The sequence below is a fragment of the Telopea speciosissima genome, chromosome 2 (genome assembly GCF_018873765.1).
Source record: "Telopea speciosissima isolate NSW1024214 ecotype Mountain lineage chromosome 2, Tspe_v1, whole genome shotgun sequence".
Lineage (NCBI taxonomy): Eukaryota > Viridiplantae > Streptophyta > Magnoliopsida > Proteales > Proteaceae > Telopea > Telopea speciosissima.
Window position 1 is genome coordinate 69,459,615 of NC_057917.1, and position 20,462 is coordinate 69,480,076.

The following is a 20,462-nucleotide window of genomic DNA, read 5'->3' on the forward strand; positions in this document are numbered from 1 at the left end:
GAAATGGGTACTCCATGAATTGAGTTGAAATGTTTCTGTTTACAAAGTGTTTGTAAATAGTATGCTTGAACAGTAAAATGAGAATATAATTAAGACTAATTTTTGTATCCACTTAATGAAAGTGAATGAACCAATCTTCAATTCAAGTACTTGGAATTAATGATTCTGCTATAGATAGGGATGAGTCATGTCTTAGATGACACTCTCTTTAAGGTAGTAAACACCCCCTGGTGTGAATTTCGGATACCTTGCATTTTAACCCAAAAAGAGAAATGTTGCAATCACTCTCTGGTTTCCTCAAAAATGAGGAAAACTAAGCTCAACAATCCCAAAACAAAGAGGGAAGAGAGAAGGAGAAAGTGTTTTGAATGAATTGAAATGGTAGCCCATCCTCCCTTTCTTTATAGATGTGAAAGAGCCCCAAGGGGCCTCTACAAGGGGGGTGTCCTTTTACAAAGAAGGAGAAAGTGTTTTGAATGAACTGAAATGGTAGCCCATCCTCCCTTTCTTTATAGATGTGAAAGTACCCCTTAAAGGGGTCTCTACGAAAGGGGTGTCCCTTTACAGCGAAGGAGAAAGTGTTTTGAATGAATTGAAATGGTAATCCATCCTCCCTCTCTTTAGAAATATGAAAGTGCCCCTTTAAAGTGTCTCTACAAGAGGGGGAAAAATCACGATTCAATCTCTCTTGGAGATTTCGAATCCAGGCATCTGGGTCTCTCCTACGTATGAAGGGGTATATGTCCTAAAGACAATGAATTTTGTATTAGGCTCAAACCAGGCCCAGAACATCAAGCCCATAACTTAAAAGTATAAGTCATAAATAGGCCCAAATGCACCTTAAGTCTAATATCCAAAAATATAGTTTAATGGACCAAGACCCATCAAACCCACTTATACACATCACACCATAATGCACGACCCGTCCCGGCTCGGCTCATGTGTGTGAAAAGAACCCCGAACATCCCAAGAAGGGATACCCTTTTAGAACCCTTATCCCTGATAGTTCCCATAAATATATATGAGTTGAACTTTTCACTCATCCATGAGCAATGTAGGACTAAAAGTCGTTCCTACCATTTGTTTAGTAAAGTAAGTAATGGGTGGTCAAGGACAAGATAAGACAACAACAAACCAAAGCAACAAAAAAGAAGGGAAAATTTACATACATATTTTGAAACTTAATTGTAAAATACAAATACAATAATTTCCCCCTTAAGTTTCAAAATACCAATTAAACACAAACAAAAAAGTTGAGCATATAAGACCTAGTACGACACTTCGTTGCAAGTGTCTTTTGAACTTGAATCTACACTATACCAAGTTTGACAAACTATGCAATAGAGTATAGATGAATTTAGATTTCTTGAACCTTTCATCATGGATGTAGCAGACTAGTCTACCAACCATATCCTACCAGTTGACCCTTACGTCATCTATTTTACAAATGACCATTTTTTAATTGGCCTTGTCCCTGTCTCAGATTCATAAATGTTCAGAAATTTCTCCCTTGAAACTTTCATCAGTAGGTGACTTCACCTTCTACAACCACTTATGTCAATCCATAGTGCACACCACAATTAACACACCTCCGCATTTTCTTAGTACGCGGTTAATTAAGAGTTTATAATGCATCTATTTTTCATTATGATGGTAATACTTTTTCATTTAACCAGAATGAACTAGTACTAATAGTAAGCACTAAACAAGTTATCCAATAAATTTGTTTTGGGTAAATTATACTTCATCTCCTGGTTTTCAAACGAATCTCAGATCACCCTCTGGTTTAAAAAAAAAAAAACTCAAATCACCCTTTGATTTAGACCCTAATACCCTAATATGACAAATTAGTCCCTACCATTAGTTTTATGCTGTTAAGTGATGATATCAGCCAGTTAAATAAATTTAAATTCTTAAACTACCCTTCATCAATATTGAAGATGAAGGAAGGGTAGTATTGTAAATTTAATTTTAATGTTTAGTACAAAGGTAAAATAATCCTTTCACACCAATAACTAACAGCAGACTAACACCGTTACCGTAGAAGAGTGATTTGAGTTTTTTCAGAAACCAGGAGGTGATCTAAGTTTCATTTGAAAGCCAGGGGGTGATGTGTAATTTATCCATTTGTTTTTATAGTAATAGATTCTAATCCAATGGTATTGGACACATAATACAAACAAAACATATTATAACACGAGCGGGCGTAATGCGCGTCCCCCGGTCTTAAGAAACACCGCCGCGATTTTCCTTCTTCCATTATTCCATTTCCATCCCCTAATCTTCTTTAACGTTGTTACCCGGGACTCGGGAGCTGATTCGCAGCTTCGTTTTCTATAGTAATGGCGTCGAAGAAAGAGGAGAATTAGGTTTTCCGGTGAACATCTCCTGAAACGATGAAAGCCCTTCTTCTGGGAACCCCTAATTTCACTTTACCTAACTTTGGGAAACTGCGGTAAGTTATCTATATCTCTGCATCTCCCTCATCTATAGATAAGATTTGCAGTGAGTTCTGTTGGAATTGATTCAACCTTATATTAGCTCTTTCCAAATATGTATAGTTTCTTGCGGCGAATTTGTCTAAGCTGAATTTGATTTTCTTTTTAATATTGAATAAAAAAGAAACGATTAGAGGGGAAATTGGGAGTGGGTTGAAGGAAAATCGTGGGGGAGAGGATATAGGAAGACAGAGATTCGGGGGTGGGATGGAGATGGGGAGATGGAAAGAGAAAGACCAAGGTTTGGATTACCTGCAACGTCGATCTTCGCCGCAACGCTGGCAGGCCCTAGTTGCAATGGGGAGAGCTCTAGTCGAGCCCTAGTTGCGCCGGGGAAATCAGGGATGGGGAGAGAGAGCTGAGAGAGCCCCAATAGCATTCATAGAGTAAGGAAGCTTAACTCAGACTTAAATCCAGATATGATAGTATTTATCAGGCAATGGTTAGTCACGCTGTAGTACGACCTGATTCCCTTAATGTGTCAACATAAAGGTGCCTCCATGACTGTAAAAACCACAATATTGCTGCCATGTTCGTGCTTCTTAAATAGCTGACGTCTGAATTGAGCTTAGTTTTTTACTCATTCAACTAATTGTAATCTAATCTCCATGTTCATGCATTAATTCACATAATTCCTCTTCTTTTTTTTTTTTTTTAAATAGTGGAGTTTTGGATTATCATCTTGTAATTTTTGCTTTTACCATTTCATGCAGCACAAATTCAAAGAGTCAGAGAAATGGTGCAGTTTTTAGAAGCCCTACGTGTACAATGGATGCGACTTTTGGGGGTAACGTAGATAAAATCTGAATTGATTACTTTTTAATTTAAAGGTGGAACATAAAATTGTACAAATTTTGATATTTTGCTTGTTTTGTTCTGTGTAATTTCCACCTGAGCTATGTTATTAGTTTCTGAGTTTGTTTACAACCCCTAGTGTTTAAGTTCGGAACTTGACATATTCCCATTAGTCAGGAACTTACTGGCACGCACTTTAGGTTCTTAAAATTTGGTAGCAGAGCCACAATGCATCACAAGTTCAGTGGGATGACCCAAGTGGTAGGGTGGATTTTTCCCAGTTGTTAATAACCTAACAGCTATGCCAAAATCCATAGGACTGTGTTGTTAGAGGCAATGATCAAATAACCGTGATGAAGGGCTGTGACTACCAATGGAAATGGAAGTATTTTAAGTGGCTATAAAGAGAATTTTTTGCCACTTCAACTCTTAAATGCTGATTTGATTCATTTGTGATTTCAGTTCATGTTGTAAATAGTTGGGTGTCTTTTTTTTTCCCTGGTACCTGACGCAAAAGAAAATCAGATCACAATTGCATCCCAATGGTAGTTTATGTTGTTCACTTGTACTTCAGGCCCTGTTTTGTTGCTCTTGTATTTTGAGGACCATAAGATTTAGCCGTGTTTACTATTCTTTTGCATAATTTGGGGCCCTGTTTCAAACCACATGCTCTTGTATTTTGAGGACCATAAGATTTAGCTGTGTTTACTTTTCTTTAGCATAATTTGGGACCTTGTTTTCAACCACTGGATACTTATGACAGAGATCTTCTACAGATTGAAAACTGCAATGGAGTCGAATTCTATTTGATTAGCATAGTTCATGTAGAGTTTATACTTTATACGAGTAATAAATTCAGTACTTCTGATCCAATTTTAACACTTGGATGGAATCGATGGTTGGTTGAAGGTAAGACCATAAAAAGTTCCAAAAGCTTTTAAAATGCAATTGAAAGTAAAATCAGACTGCTTGGAACAGTGTATGGGAAGGGATGGATTTTTTTTTCTCTTTTTTTTTTGGGAGGAGTGGTGCAAATTGGTGGAATTCTGGAGCAGCTGCCCCTGCAATGGTAGAGTCAGAGACATGAAGGATAAGAGGTGATAGTTTTTTAGGTTAGGTCTCAGAAGCTTGTGGTAGGATTTGACAATAACCTCATTTCTTTTGGGTGGGGGTGGGTGGATGGGTGGCAGGCTAATGTCACTGGTGAAACAAGTAAAATATGGAATGAGTAAGAAGATATTGGATTGGGGACAGTGAAATGTGCTCAGATCTTTTGCATTGTCTGAGCTGGCCTTTAACGATATAACTTAGAGGAGAGGGATCGATATGCTGCCCCTTTTATATTGGCATCATACACGCTTAGAGGGGGAGATGAGTTTTGATGGGTATCGATTCATATACAAGGGAGCCTACATCATTAAATGAGGAGAGAGAATCTGTGAGGGGGCATGTACACCACGGTCGTGTGCCTGCCTTTTTCCCATAACTTAATTACACATGCACCTTTGAGCTACCTCATTCATTTAACTTCATCTCTATGGATGTAAATTTGATGGTGCGAGTGTATGGAGTTTTCCTTTTACCACCATTTACAATGCTAGTACTCGTCCTTTTCTTATTTTATTTTATTTATTTATTATTTTTTTCTGGGGGAGGGTGGTGATACCACAAAGTTACCTAATGAATATTCATGTGTCCTATTTCAATATTTCTCCAGTCTTGGCCCCATGTAAACTGGTCTGAGCTTGAACTGATCAAGGCCCTGCCCAACAAAGTTCGCAGAGACATGCACCCTTGTTAGAGTTTCAGGACCACGTTATTCCCTAGTTTATCTAAACAGAAGGCGCATATCTAGCATTCATATGGTCTTTTTTTCCGAGGATAATTCTGATAGGTGCCTTTTTTGGTTGGGGCCATCTTAATTCCTACTCTAGTTTAATTTGAAAATTTGCAAGTTGTTTTGGTTTCTAACTGCCCCAGTTCCTGTGTTCATAAACATCTATTTTAAGAGAACTCAAAGGAGTCTTTTTGTTTTTTGTAGGAAATGTTTCAAAATTTCCTCGAGTGAATGTTTGGAACCCTTATAAGCGCCTTGGTATTACCACTGATGCTTCAGAAGAAGAAATATGGAGTTCACGCAATTTTCTTTTGCAACAATATGCTGGACATGAGAGAAGTGAAGAATCTATAGAAGCAGCATTCGAGAAAATACTGATGACTAGCTTTGATCAAAGGAAGAAAACAAAATTTAACCTGAAAACCAGGTTAAAAAAGAGAGTGGAGGAGTCCCCATCTTGGATAAAGAATTTGCTCAGTATTGTAGAAGCCCCTCCTAAAGAAGTGATTCTTAGAAGACTGTTCCTCTTTGCTTTCATGGGAGGCTGGAGTATAATGAATTCTGCTGAGGGCGGTCCAGCATTTCAGGTTTATTCATCTCTCTTCTTATGCATCCATTTGCATTTTAGGTATATTCAAAAACTTGCTACACAAGGGATTGAAGGAAGCTTTCCACTAGTACTTTAAACTAAAAGTTCTGTTCTCATTTTCATGTATTATTTGTCAATCTGAAGCATCTAATCCATAGTGCCTCGAGGAAATTCCTGTGACCCTGATGCAAGGATTATTATCCTTGTCAACATGGCTTTGCCTACTCTTCCCAGGAATTCGATTGAAGACAACTGGCACTGGTGATGTTATTTTAAGTGTGGAATTTGGTTCTAATATTTCTCTCTTCATTTTCTGTAGTCTGGTGGGATGTAAGAGGAAAGGGATGCCTTTTATTTTGTTCCATTTATACCTCCACCTGGTTGGAAGTAAGTGACAGGAAGGGAAATGGAAACTTATAAGTCGTACCAACAATGATTGTGTACTAAATATTATAATTAACTTTACTTCATTTTTTCAACTTAATCCTTTTGAATTTGAATAAAACAGTACAATAGGGCTAAGAAATCTATTTGAAAAGTTAATTACCATATTTAGTAAGATAAGAAAATTTTCCATTTCCGTTTTAAATCAATTGTACTCCCTTTTATATCCTTTTCCTTGCAACTAGACATAGTTTCAATTGAAAAAAAAAAAAACATTTTCAATATTTGACCCCATATTTCTTTTCTCAATTAATTTAATTTTTGTAAGAATTTTGCTCTTAATTCGGTGGTCTTTATGTAGGTGGCTCTCTCATTGGCAGCTTGCATTTACTTCCTCAATGAAAAGACAAAGAGCTTAGCCAGGGCTTTCATTCTCGGGTGAGTTCTTAACAACAGGATTATGTAATAAAACTGTTGTTGAAAATTGCAGCTCTTCACTTATTTGATCAACAATTTGTTTAGTGAAAATCTTCACTTATTTTATCAACAATTTGTTTAGTGAAAAGTGTTTTGTTCTCCCTCTCTCTACTACCTAACAATTTTTTCGCCCAAAATACACTCCGTGTGGCACCTCCTCCTGTTCTCCCATTGGTTTGCCCTGGGAGATGCCATTACATGCGAGCAGATCCTCAACCTATTTGTTTACTTGCTGCTTATATATGAACTTGATTACAGGTTTGGAGCTCTTGTTGTTGGTTGGATATGCGGTTCTTTCGTAGTTCCTATGGTGCCCTCTGTTCTTCTACGGCCAACTTGGACGCTTGAACTGCTCACGTCTCTTGTTGCCTATATCTTCCTGTTTCTTGCATGTACTTTTCTCAAGTGAACAACTGTTGCCAGTGTTATGAACTTAATGAATGACATCAAGAATTAATTAGTAGGTCAAATTGACCATCCTTGAGGAAGATGTCTCTGTTTTGATTGCCTATGCCCTAAATCGGCATGGTTGAATGGACATTTAGGCTCCCTTTGGTTGGAAGTGACTAAGGTTAAATAAAAATTTGGCCATTTTGCCTTTACATAGTACAGTGTAGAGGATTCTTTCCGAGGGGCCCCAATTCTGATGTTGTAATTCTCAATCTTTGGATGGACAAGGGTCAAACTGGATAGGTCACATTTCAAATTTTAAATTTCAATTTTACGGATATATCCCTTTTCTTTAGGTTCGTGCATGTGTACTTTACTCTAACTAGACTAACTAGTACTGTTTGCTCACATTTCTTGGATTTTTGAGAGCTTTATTATGCTCCTTGACAAATTTTGTTTGGGTTGAAATTTGGCATATGAAAAGGGATCTTTATCTCCTCCAGTTACCTGTCCGGCTGAGTTCCTCAGTTCCCCCAATATGGGGGCTGAAATGATCACCTTACCCCTGTCCAAACATTCTATCCGGATGGGGTCCACCACCCCTTATTAAAAGAATTGGGAACTGGGTTGGACAGGGAATTGGAGGAGATAATTTTCCTATCTATCTGCCCACAATCTTTGAGACACATTTGATTATGTTACATGCAAAACAACTAGACGAGTGATCATGGAGAGAAGACTGTCTCCACCATTGTGGAGGAATGTTTTGCACATAAATTTTTTAGTTCTGAGCTGAAGTAATATGAAAAGAAGGGAAGACAAAGGAAGAGGTTCTCCAGTCGAGAGATTGTAAAATTAAGGTAATAATTCTTATTAAAAAAATTAAAGTAATAATGACAATTGGATATGACTTGAGGGCATTTTGGAAACTTCAAACAATAAGAGTACAGTTTAGTCGGTGGATTATAATGGATTAGGGGTGTCAAAAATGGGACCGAACCGGGTAAATTGACCCAAACTGAATCAATGTTTTATTGGATAGGTTTTGGCTTTGGGTATTACGACCTGGAACTGAAAGAACCCGATATTGGCACAAAACCTGAATCGAAACCAAAATTAAACCGATCTACCCCGATAAGAAGTCGATAACAACTTAAAATTCATTAAAAAAATTAGATTTTTCCATACTTTTGTATAAATATGTATGTTAAACCAAACCCAAATGAGGTCGAACCAAAGTCAACTCCGATAACAAATCGATACAATCCGAAACGGAACATTGCATATTGATTTGGTTTCAAATTCATCATACCCATAGAAACCAACTCAACCTAAACCGAAATCGGCCCGAACCGAATGATTAACACCCCTACTCCAACCTAAAGAGATTCCATTCTGATCCACTTATAAGAAAATTACTTCAATCACATGGCCATTGATGACGGAACAATTTGATTTTGATGATGGAACATTTTGATTATTGGATATGATCTAAATTAGTCACATGTCAAATTTTAAAAACCAATTTAATTATATATTGCTTGTATTAGTATGTGTTCCCATGTATGCCCATACATGCCTATGTTCAAACTTCAAAGCTCTAGAGCTTTGCCACTTAGTTAACGTTTTGACAAAAAATTAATGTGTGTAATTTGGTAATTATTTCTTTTCATTTGTATATTAACAGTATTTTTCAAAATTTTCAAAGATAGGATTGAAAAGTAAAGTAAAACTTAATCGTTATATCTCACCACCTAAATAATTATCACCCCCAATTTGAGGGCACCTCCAATTCCTCCAATTCCTCTAATAGGGGGAGTAGATCTAGGGCTGTAAATGGATCGGATTCGGTTCGGATAGTGCTATATCCGCGTCCGCATCCGATTAGTTATCGGACGGATTCGGATAGTGCTAAACGGATATGGACACGGATACGGATCGGATATTTTATCCGTTTATATGTAAATATAGCTTTTCAGATAGCTATAGCCTATCCGTATCCGCATCCGCTTAGCTTTCGGACGGATTCGGATAGTGCTAAACGGATATGGAAACGGATTTCGGCTATTCATTTACAACTCTAAATAGATCCCACCTTGGGCAATGTTTTTTCAAGGAGAGGGTAGGATGGTCATTTCTGCTCCTATGTGAGGAATTGAAAGGGGCAGCAAATTGAAGGGGATAACGATTCCCCACCACCCGCCTTCCCCCTTTGAAATGACCCCTTGTTCTCTTCTATGTGCCCTGTCCTACACCCCATTGGTTCCGCATGCGAGCAATGTGTCTATCCCTCTCCCATATTTTATCCACAGATTTATATTGGTAAAGTTTAAGTTTATTTATTTATTTTTGGTATAACCAATCTAGGTGGGGCCTGATCCTCCAAAGCACGAGACAAGAGTTACTTACACCTTAACATAAAGTAGGAATCAACCTTGCAATCTGGTCCTGATTGTGACCACTGACCACCAGCTGAGCACTTCGCATCTTCTTACTTCTCCTCTCTGTGGGAGGAGAGGAACTTAATTGGAGTACTCAATACAAGTTAGTTCATTGGCAATACAATCCAGATTCAGGAACTAAGATGATCATCAGCTTGTTAACTTTCTAATAAGAAACCCACCAAAAATAAGAAAGAAACTAGAAGGGTCAGTTGCCTTGACAGCATAAATTAAACAAGTTAATCAAAAGAGTTGCTACCAACAAAGAATCAGTTTTGGGTTCTTTCTACAGATCATCCATCTCAGGATGACCATTGTTGCTAGTTTAGCGGTATGGTCTGTATCTCTTGCAGTTATCCGCTCGATTGTTCCTGAGAGCGCAGCAGCCAACAGAGTATATAATCAGAAGAAATATAGTGACAGAGACGTTGAGGATGGCTAACTTTCTCCAGTCTTTCTTCAAATTAGCCAAAACCCCTGCTTTGCATGACTTACACTCATAGCACAGTGTTTCCTGGTTGTTGCTCCATGTTGTGCAGTCAGTATCTGTTACAGCTGGGCCTGATTTCGGTGCCACCCAGAAGGTTGCATTCTTGTATATGAAACCACAGTCAGTAGGGGGCTTGCAGCAACCAGACTGAAATATAGACGTAGACCAGTAAGTTCATAATCAAATAAAAAATAAATTCTCTCTGGGTTGTTTAAATGGAAGAGGAACTAAGGAAAAAAGGGATTTAATCATTCTTGTTGGGTTCCATAGGGAAGGCAGAAGTAATAATCCCACATCAGATGTGAGTAGTACGATGTGAAGACTTATAAGCACTTGGGCACCCTCTCGTTAATGCCTAGCTTTTAAGGATGAGTTCTACCCAAGTCTCTAACACATCTAACAGCAGCAAGTGGTTCAAAATTCAACAAATATTTCTGATGTTTAACAGAGATATCCCTATACAACAGAAACAATGATCTTATCTGTTTTGGTGTTATGTGCAGACCAAATAATAAGATGCAAGTGAACCAAGTAAACTGGGATCCTGGTCTCACTGTTTTGAATGCTGAAACATATTGCTTGGCTTATCTCATGAGGACCATTCAACAAAAGCCAATCACAACAGCAAAATAATATTCAGATCTCCAAAAATCTTATCTGTCCTGCTGATTAGTCATCTGGATTTTTGAGTAGCAACTGATAATGATTAGAAGATCTTATAACTTGAGATTGTAGGGAAAGATCATGAATAATGATTTTACAACTCTTTGCCTATTATATTTATGTCTCTTCTTTATCTGGTTTTGTATGAACAAAGAGATTTTGTCAATCCAAAACAGAGGTGTCATTACATTAATATGAACAACACAATCTACTTATCTGAAAAGTTAGATAAATAGTCACTCATTTGAACAAAGTATTTGTTGAGTAATGGTGGAAATCATGACCAGCAAAGTTTCTTGCAGCCAATTTCCAATCCACCAAATCACAAAAACTTATAATTTGATAAACTGAAGGGAGCTAGTAGTGCACAGGATCCTCCACTCTCCCAAGTTCATGATAATGAGACATGATGAAGGATCTTTCATATTATGTATAAAAAGATTTAGGGACTCTCAAAGGAATCTCCAAAACCACTTCTCAATAGGATTCATTCTCTAACTGTTTGTTGAAGTCATCTTACGTATAGGGACAAACTTCACAAATTTCCAAAATTTAAACTAAGAATACTATAATAGTATTTTGCTTCAAGTTGCTGCTGACCATAAAAAATAAGGATTCATAGAAAAATCTTAATCAGAATTTTATAATCTCCATAACTTTAGTGACTATTAGTAGACATTCAAAATCAAAGCTTGAAAAGTTGCAAAACCCTAGAGAGAGAGAGAGAGAAAGAGAGAGGAGGGTCTGAATGGAGAAACCTGGAGAGGAGACAAGTTCATCTGGTAGAAGTGATCAGCCTGCAGATTCTCAACATCATTGCCGAGACTCGTGCAAACCTGACTTTCAACCAAGCAACTCTTGATCTTAACCCACTTACTGCCATTAACGACATGTTTCTGCAACCAATTCGAGTAATCCCCAAGCCGATAATCTTTATACCCTCTCCCTGATATCACTTTCCCGACGCCCTTGTTGGTCACAGCAATGGAGAAAACCGTGAAAACGAACAGCCCCAATATAAGCACGAACGTAACAAATAAGTAAATCCATAAAAGCAATGAAACTCGACAACATGAACCAATCAATCCCAACAATGACACCAAAAACAGAAATACTCCCAAAACCAATAATGGGAATTCGAGGAATCTCTCGCATTCGGAACTCCCATGCTCTCGGAGCCACAACGATACGCCAAGTATTGGAATTGATAAGATTAGACTCAACAAATTCAGGAGTCCGATCAAATTGTTGCTCACCCGAAACATTGTAAGCAAAGAATTATGAGACAACAAGACTGTTTCTCTCACTCTCTCTTTCTCCTTGCTACCCTGTATTTTTTTTTTCTGGTCAATGAGATTCCTTGAAAGCCCTTTCTCTGCAAGAAGTTAGGGATTCGTTGTTCTTATAATCTCGATATCTCTGTAATGGCGTAACCACCGAGGCGGTTTCTTGTAAAGGGATTCCAATCGAATGACGAATTTTCTTATTATTAATTCGAAAAATTCGATTGATTGATACGAGTTTCTTTTTCTGTTACGAGTTACGATGGGTGGTTCACTCGGATTTCTTGGATAGAGATTTGAAATCCAGAAGAAGAGGCAGAAACAGAATCCAACAAATGGAGTAAAATGCGGTGGTCGTTTCATCGCAAGAACGTCTCCCACTGCAAATCCAACTGCTCTTGTTTACGTTACTCCCCAATTTTAAACTATTATGTTTGCCCCTCATGAATGAAACAAATTACAGATAAGCCATCAAACATTGCAGAGATGGTCCAAAGGTAGTTACACTATGAATATCTGTTATATTAGGCATATACTGTAAGACAAATCAGATATACAGAAATAGAGAGATACCTGTTATCGCACAACAATTGTAGAGTGAAACGAACCAGAAAAGAAGAAGCACGGACGACCGAGTTGAGTCGTATCTAAAAGATACTTTCCTTAAGGATTTAGATGCCTGTTATCGCACAACAATTGTAGAGTGAAATGAACCAGAAAAGAAGAAGCACGGACGACCGAGTTGAGTCGTATCTAAAAGATACTTTCCTTAAGGATTTAGATGCCTCCTCTTCTGCAACGGGGTTGACCTTGCACCTTACCCTCCAAGATAAATACAACTCCTAAACGTATAGGAGGGCTATACAACCCTCTTATTACTTAAACAAAAATACAGTAAGTATCTGTCTCTGGAACGGACTGTTGCAGAGATATTACGTTTCTGTTGTGTATATGAAATGTAGGCATGACATGGTGTATATATAATGCTGGAGTACCCTTTCATGAAGGGATACATCCGTATGAATATAGGTGATATACGTACAAGGGTGTATCTCTTACAAGGGAGGTGTGACCGTATGTATATCTCCACGTACAGGGAGGGGGTGTAACTATTCATATATATATGTACGAATAGATAGAAACTCCTATAAGGTTTTGCCCACACCCACACCCACACCCACACCCCGACCCCGACCTCGGCCACGGCCCAGCTCGGCTCGGCGCGCGCGATTCAAAAGTACCCCAAGGACCCCCCCACACACTAGAGAGTAGGGTGACTTTCTCTCCAAAGGGCCCACACCTTAAGGAAACAATCCTATATATATACCCCTCAAGTAACTCTCCCACAACCAATGTGGGACTATTCTTGAGCTCAATTCTAGCCTCTTGCACACAAGAGAGTACAACCAATTTCAAACAAAATAGAGGAGGGAAACAAAAAAGGAGGGAATGAAACAAAACACAATTTTGAAACTTTGACACACACTTGAAAAAGTGTTTTTTGAAACAAGTGCTTTGACCCAAAAGATGCTTCTATAAAATAATAATACAACAATATCTGAATCCTTATCCCCTCTAAAATAATAATACAACAATATCTGAATCCTTATCCCCTCTAATTCGTTGCCCCTTCCAATTCCTCATGGGGTGGAAATAACCACCTTATCCCCTATTCAAAAACACTGCCCAAGGTGGGGTCCACTCCCTCCTATTAGAGGAATTGGAGGTGCCTGCGAATTAGAGGCGATAATTATTTGAATATCCAGAGCCATTGACTATAAAGTGGTACTCAGCACTAGTTGCACATTGCATGATTCAGTTCACCCAAGTGTTGTTAAAATCAAATTTTTGGAGAATCAATTCTAAGAAAGATAATTCAATCTTGTCTTAGGCATTATAAAGGTTAGGAATATCAAACGGATGGTTTAGTAGGGGTGTAAATGAATAGTCAAAATCTGTTTTTATATCTGTGTTCGTATCCGTTTAGCACTATCCAAATCAGTCTGAAAGCTAAACGGATGCGGATACAGATATGCTATAGCTATCTGAAAAGTTATATTTACATGTAAACGGATAAAATATCCGATCCGAATCTATGTCTGTATCAGTTTAACACTATCTGAATATGTCCGAAAGCTAATCGGATGCAGATGCGGATATAGCACTATCCGAGCCGAATCCGATCCGTTTACATCCCTATGGTTTAGTCAAGTTTCGATTAGATTGAATCAGTTTCGATTTGGGAATGAGTAAGACTAAAATCAAGTTGTTAAGAAACTTTGGTTTTCAATAGGATCCAGTTTATTTTGACTTTTTAGTATCGTGTTAATATCGATTTAGATCGATTTATTTTCGGGTTTAAACCATATTGAAAGAGATACTCATTCATTCCCTGTCTTAGAGGGCAATATCAATATTGGGAAAGGCACTTCAAGACCATGTCTTCAGAATAGATTTTAGCCTCTTCAATTTATGAGACAAAATAAAAATAGGGCACCCCACAATAACACCTTTCCGTGAATCTTTCACTACATTCAAGAACTCATCATGATCCATCCAAATTTTATGAAATTGGAATAGACAATTTTAAGGCTTTGGGATGTACTCTGTGACTACCAAAATGGGGCAATGATTCGAAGAAACTCATTGAAGAACTATTTTTGGGAGAAATCATGAAAAGAAATCCATCCAAACATTATTACAAAAACTTTTGTTAATGACAACATTGACATTCCTCTTTCGCCAATTATTTGACCAAGTGAATTTCCTCCCATGAAAAGGAACTGCTAGCAATAAACAAGCATCCACCATAGCACCAAACTCCGTGGCTAAACCCAAACTGAATCTACCAGAACCTCTCTTCTCATGAGACGACAATGTAGCATTAAAATCCCCTAGGACAATCTAGAGAGTAGATAGTACCAGCAAGGAAGCTAACTCCATCCACAACTCTCTCCTCCTGGCTCTAAAACAATTAGCATGAATCACAGATCAAAAACAAGAATGGATCAAAGATCAGAAACAAGAATCCTCCACTCCCCGCGGCTTGAAGGACTTCATCAGCCTCCAAGAATGGATAAAAGATCCCTCTACATCCATGGGAGGACTCACTGCCTCCATAGGAATCCACAAAATTAGCATCACAATCACCATCCACAACTGGATCACAACCTCCAGAAACCCTAGTCACCCTCATCCCCCTTCCCGCCCCTCCCTCCAACGCCAGGTGTGTACCTAATCCAAAATCATTTGGGTTTCAGAGTTTTTTTTAGCATGTTTCACCTTTTAGTTTTCAGGTTTCTTTTGAAGCCCAGCATTTCTTTTCAATATCCTACAATATCCCAAACAATTATGCAGATAAATAGATAATTCACTTTGGAACTTAGAAGCTTTGGATCTCCCATCCTTCGCTCTCTTCTTTTTTTTTCCATTGTTTGCTCATTCTTTAGAACTATCCTTCCAATCTGATATCACATCATCGTTTTTTGAAAGGCTCAAATCATAAAACCAGACTTGGATGTATACTTGGAAGTAGATGTTAGGATCTTATTAGGGCTTCTTCATTCTTGCAACCCACCAAAATTCAGGAAGGATTTAGCAAGCAATGACTGAATCTCTATCAGATCCAAACTACAGTTGAAATAGAAAAAGATGGCAATTCTTTTTTGGGAAATTTACACATACTACCCGAGGTTGACGAAAGGATATTTTCACCCCCAATTTTGAAAAATTCTGTGTACCCCCTGAGATTTGCCCATTCGGTCAGTTCATGACTAACACTATTAAAAATTAGACTTGAACTGAGGGAATTGCCTTTCTAAGAAGAAACCAAAAAAACAAAAAACAAAAAACAAAAGCTGCAACTCTGATTTGTATAAATCAAGAAGAAAAAATGCGATTTCTAATTCTACTTCTGCTCTACCTGCTCAACAACCCATTTGTTGCCGGGAAACAATCTCATATCCCGGAATACCGAGTTCTGCTCTCCCTGAAATCCGCCATTACAGACGACCCAGGAGCTTCACTCCAGAACTGGAATGTCTCCACAAGCCATTGCACATGGACTGGAGTTCCTTTAAATAGCCATGGAGGTCGATCTGTTGTTTTAGTGCTTCTGAGATCAAACAACAAAGACACACAGAGAGATTGGAAAATGGCAACAGAACCATCATCGATCGACTCAATGGAGACAGTGGCACGGCGAGCGCCTGTAACGGCTGAACGAAGGGTCCGAAGCGATTTGGATCAGAGTCTCCCCAAGCCCTGTAAGTTGGCTTTTTTCTTTTTTCCCCTTTCCCTTTCTTGTTCATGTAATAGTTTTTCTCTTCTTCTTTGCTTCCCAAACAAATGGTTTTTTTTTTTTGTAATTGTAAACATAGACATGGCGAAGGTTTTGGCTGCGCCTGATACAGAGCATGAGAATGGAACATTGGGGTCACAACCATAACGACATGAGCGTCCTTCAACAACATGTAGCTTTCTTTGATACAGACGAGAACGGCATCATCTACCCTGGGGAAACCTATTCAGGTACAGAATTAAGTAATTTCCTCCATTAAAAATCAATTGAGTGATAAAAATTATGCAAGAAATGGCTCACTGATCTGAAATTAATTTCAGGACTGCGTGCAATTGGGTTCAATATGATCGCATCATTGGTGATGGCAATCGTAATCAATGTTGCTTGAGTTACCCAACTTTGCCAGGGTGGATTCCATCTCTTTTCTTTCCCATTTACATTCGAAACATACACAAATCTAAGCATGGAAGTGATTCAGGAACTTATGATACTGAAGGAAGGTTTGTTCTAGTGAATCTGGAAAACATTTTCAGCAAGTATGCGCGAACAGTTCCTGGTAAATTAACATTTTGGGAGATATGGAACATGACTGAGGGCAACAGGGTTGTCTTTGATTTCTTTGGCTGGTTCGTTCCCAATTTCGATATATGTTACCTTCCCCTAAATTCATATCAGATTGAATAAAATCTCTAATTAATTTTGCTGGGTTTTGGCAGGATTGCAAATAAGCTGGAATGAGCAGTTTTGTATGTGCTTGCAAGAGATAAAGATGGTTTCTTATCCAAAGAAGCTGTGAGGCGCTGCTTCGATGGTAGCTTATTTGAATACTGTGTTAAGATGCAAGCTTCAGCTCCTCGATTTGTCGTCGAACAAGCTGGCCGGGATACTCCCTCCGGATCTCTGTTCTGAAAATCAGCTTGAGACGCTGATCTTATTGGGGAACTTTCTATTCGGTAACATTCCTGAATGGAGTTTAGGGTTAGGGTGCAGCAGAGAGTGATGGTGAAGATGGTGATGATTAGTGGCAAACATTTTAACGAATCGATGGGGCGCTAAGATGGTTGCAACTCATCTTCCTCAATCGATTTTGGAGAAGATGAGTTGCAGCTTTTGTTTTTTTTTTTTTTTTTGGTTTCAACTCTAATTTTTAACAGTGTTAGTCATGAATTGACGGAATTGACTTATTTGTTACCGTTTACAAACCTCAGGGGGGTACGCAGAATTTTTCAAAACTGAGGTGAAAATATCATTTCGTCAAACCTCAGGGGTGGTATGTGTAAATTTTACTTTTTTTTTTTCCTTTTGTTATTCTCTGAACTAAGGCTCCGTTTAATTGTAAGGGAATTAAAGGGAAAAGAAGGAAAAATTTTCAAACCTAAAAATGAAACTTTTGTAATCATTATCCCATGTGATTGTATAAACTACTTACATGTCCTACCATATATAATAAAAATACATTTTACATATAATATTTACTTTACATTTTAAACCAAAGGGTTTGTTTGGTTGTCAGGAGAATGCAAATTTTTGAGGTAAAGTGAAATTTATTTTACAAGGGGATTTTTTTTAGTGTTTGGTTGTCAGTGAAATCTATTTTACATGGAGAATAAATTCCCCTTGCAAATAGAAATTGCATTTTTTATTTAACGATCAAAATTGGAAGTAAAATTAAAACCCGAGCTCGAATCGTGTCTCTCGACTCCACGCAGCTTTATTCTTTCTTTGAGAAGCTTTGAGGCGCTGATTCTCTCTCACTCTCAAGCTTAAAGCTCTCCAAGGAAGAGCAGGCGCTGTTTTTCTCCCTCTACGAAGCTCGAAAGCTGCTCTGAGCAAGATAAGTTCAGTAATGTCGAAACAAGGAAACCCTTGTTTTTTCACTTTTGAAATCCCTAAACTTGTGCCCGATATTTTTGAAGACAACCTCTTCTCCAACGACGAGCTGCCCTTGCGAGGTTCTTCTCCAACAGGTTAAAAGTGCTCTTCTCTTCTTCTTCTTCCTCTACTCATCTTCTTCTTTTTCTTCCTCTGCTCTTCTGTTCTTCTGTTCTTCTTCTTCGTCTGCTCATCTTCTTCTTTAAATCCTATTTTTTTCTTGCGATTTAGGTCTAAGAGAAAGAGAGAGCTGATCTTCTTCTTCCTATTTTTTCAGCTGTTTTTTCTTGCGATTTAGTTCACTGGAGTCCTCTTGATTACGGAGAAGAAAAACAGCCGCTTCGGTACTCTGTAGACGAGTTGTTTTTCAGGTACGGATGAGATGAGAAGCTTATCTGATTTTTAATCGAACTGATTTTTTTTTGTGATTTGAATTAGTAGGACTTGGATCTGTTAGAAAGTTCGATTTTATTGATGGATTTTTATTTGTGATTATAAGTCAAGTTTAATGCTTAGGTGATGTGACTGGATCTGTTAGAAAGTTCGATTTTATTGATGGATGTGTGTAGGACTTGCGATTTAGTTCACTGGATCTGATTCAACCATGCTAGCTTGTAGGACTTTGAGTGTGGTTCCACCTTTAAATTCAGTTTCTGGACAGCCTCTTGAGAGACTACATTCTCGCAACTTCCTGTCTCAATAGTGAGTTTGCAAAATTTCTTCACATTGGCTTTGTTTGCTTGAGGTCTTTGCTGGACAATTTGTGCAGCAGTCTGAGATCGAGTAAAACAGGCCTGTAATTATGAGAAAGAAATTAAAGCAAATAAAAGAAGGTGGAGGTTACCAGAAATAAAAGCCTGGAGAAGAAAAGTCCCTTTTGATGAAGAGGGGAGCCTGAGATGGGAGAAGGCATGCTTCGGTAGCTCAAATCCTTGAATTTCTTTATCCCAGCCTCTCTACACAGTTCTGGGTCTGCTATTATCACCAACGGCTGCCTACCCATTTGAAATCTGCTCCATCATCACATCATATTATAAGATGCATAGTTAGCTAGCTAGCTAGCTCTTCCCCCAACTCTAGAAGAAGAAGATGTACCTAAAGATGGGCCCATAGCGTTTGGCAAGGAGACTGAAGACATCAGGACCATGCTTTGCAAGCAAGGGTAGGTGACCTACGAGTGGAGTGGTGGGAGGACCAGGTACCTTTCTCACACGCCAGTAGGGGGCATAGAAGTACTCCAAAGCACCAATTGCTAAGCCCAGTAGGGTGAAGAAAAGTTCCCCACCCTCCATTACCTGCTTTAGATTATCCACCATCAAAGCCATGAGAGAGAGAGAGGTGGTCTTGCAGAGGAAGAAGGCTTCACCCACCCTTATTATAAAGAAAAAAAAGACTTTTGAGGTTGGAGTGGGGGGGGGAGAGAGAACCAACCTCAAAGGGGATGCTAATTGCTTAATTGGTTTTAAAGAGTGAGCATTTTCATGTTTGTCGGATATGAACTGTGGAATTGCACCCAACAACATCCATAGATGCTTTTTTGCTTTTTTTTTTAGAATCAATAATGTGGGGTATTGGAAGGATGTTGTGTCATCAGCTGATCCAGTTGACCATAAATTCATACTTTGAACCCAATAGTGTTACACCTAATAAAGCCAAAATACATGTCTCTGTATACTTATCTGAACCTATATTAATTTTGTCAGTTGGGTGAAGCTGGATAAGGTTTCCCACCCCTTTGAATGCCATATCTGTTACTACTGCTTTCAGTTTGTTCTTCCCAGAACCTGAAGATGAGTTATTGTCACTGCCCATTTCTCTACTATTAACTAGAGCTCTGATGAGTGGAATGGGCTTTAGCTTCTTTTTCTTAACTTTGATAGATCCTCGACCATGTATAGGTATATATAAAGTTGTAGTAGAGGTTGGAAATGGAAAGAGAAAGGGAGGAAGGAAGTGAGCATGAAAAAAATGGCGTAGCTCTCTAATTTGCAGAGTATGTGAAATGTTTGATTCAGCAAGGGGTGGGTGACTGTGAGTGGGTGAGTGTGTGTAGAGGCAGCAAGGGGTGGGGGTGAGTGTGAGTGTGTGTAGGGGCAGCAAGGGAGTGGGGGTTGTAGTTGTAGAAGTAAATTGAATGCAATGAATAACAATGAATAACAAGATTTGGGTTACTTATAAACTTCAAACTTTACTTATGATGTAATTGTAGAAGTAAATTGAATGCAATGAATAACAAGAATTGGGTTACTTGTAAACTTCAAACTCTACTTGTTGGATCTTTAGCTCAAATTGGTAGAGCACTTGGAACACGAGCATGTCTCAAGCATGTTCTAAGAAGATGGTGGTTCGAATCCACCAAGATTCTTTTTGGATAGTCATGCATGATTATAGTGGATGTTTTCATTTTAATTTTAAGTAAGTTTAGTTAAGTAATGGTATTTTT

The 20,462-nt window shown here is 38.3% G+C and overlaps 2 protein-coding genes, 2 long non-coding RNA genes and 1 pseudogene across 6 annotated transcripts; 2 read left to right on the forward strand and 3 right to left on the reverse strand.

Moving 5' to 3' along the window:
* Positions 1-2,268: 2,268 nt before the first annotated feature.
* Positions 2,269-7,037, forward strand: LOC122650172 (protein CHAPERONE-LIKE PROTEIN OF POR1, chloroplastic). 3 transcript variants are annotated; one of them, XM_043843495.1, is made up of 5 exons: positions 2,269-2,455; positions 3,200-3,290; positions 5,331-5,717; positions 6,465-6,541; positions 6,839-7,037. In XM_043843495.1, exons 1-5 carry the CDS (start codon positions 2,397-2,399, stop codon positions 6,987-6,989), a joined length of 765 nt encoding a protein of 254 aa, XP_043699430.1. In that variant the 5' UTR covers positions 2,269-2,396; the 3' UTR covers positions 6,990-7,037. The 3 variants fall into 3 exon arrangements, with proteins under 3 accessions (XP_043699430.1, XP_043699431.1, XP_043699432.1); XM_043843496.1 differs by having other exon boundaries at positions 3,203-3,290; XM_043843497.1 differs by having other exon boundaries at positions 3,212-3,290.
* LOC122650178 lies at positions 3,303-16,589 on the reverse strand. Its single transcript, XR_006331393.1, has 3 exons — positions 16,448-16,589; positions 13,159-13,162; positions 3,303-3,313 (listed from the first exon to the last, which is right to left on the reverse strand). It is a non-coding gene; the product is annotated as an uncharacterized LOC122650178 (long non-coding RNA).
* On the reverse strand, positions 9,703-11,866 carry LOC122650171 (tetraspanin-8). The gene is made up of 2 exons (XM_043843494.1): positions 11,323-11,866; positions 9,703-10,048 (listed from the first exon to the last, which is right to left on the reverse strand). Exons 1-2 carry the CDS (start codon positions 11,827-11,829, stop codon positions 9,737-9,739), a joined length of 819 nt encoding a protein of 272 aa, XP_043699429.1. The 5' UTR covers positions 11,830-11,866; the 3' UTR covers positions 9,703-9,736.
* LOC122650174 lies at positions 15,987-16,985 on the forward strand (annotated as a pseudogene).
* Positions 16,986-18,941: 1,956 nt separating this feature from the next.
* Positions 18,942-19,292, reverse strand: LOC122650177. The gene is made up of 2 exons (XR_006331392.1): positions 19,115-19,292; positions 18,942-19,029 (listed from the first exon to the last, which is right to left on the reverse strand). It is a non-coding gene; the product is annotated as an uncharacterized LOC122650177 (long non-coding RNA).
* Positions 19,293-20,462: the final 1,170 nt, after the last annotated feature.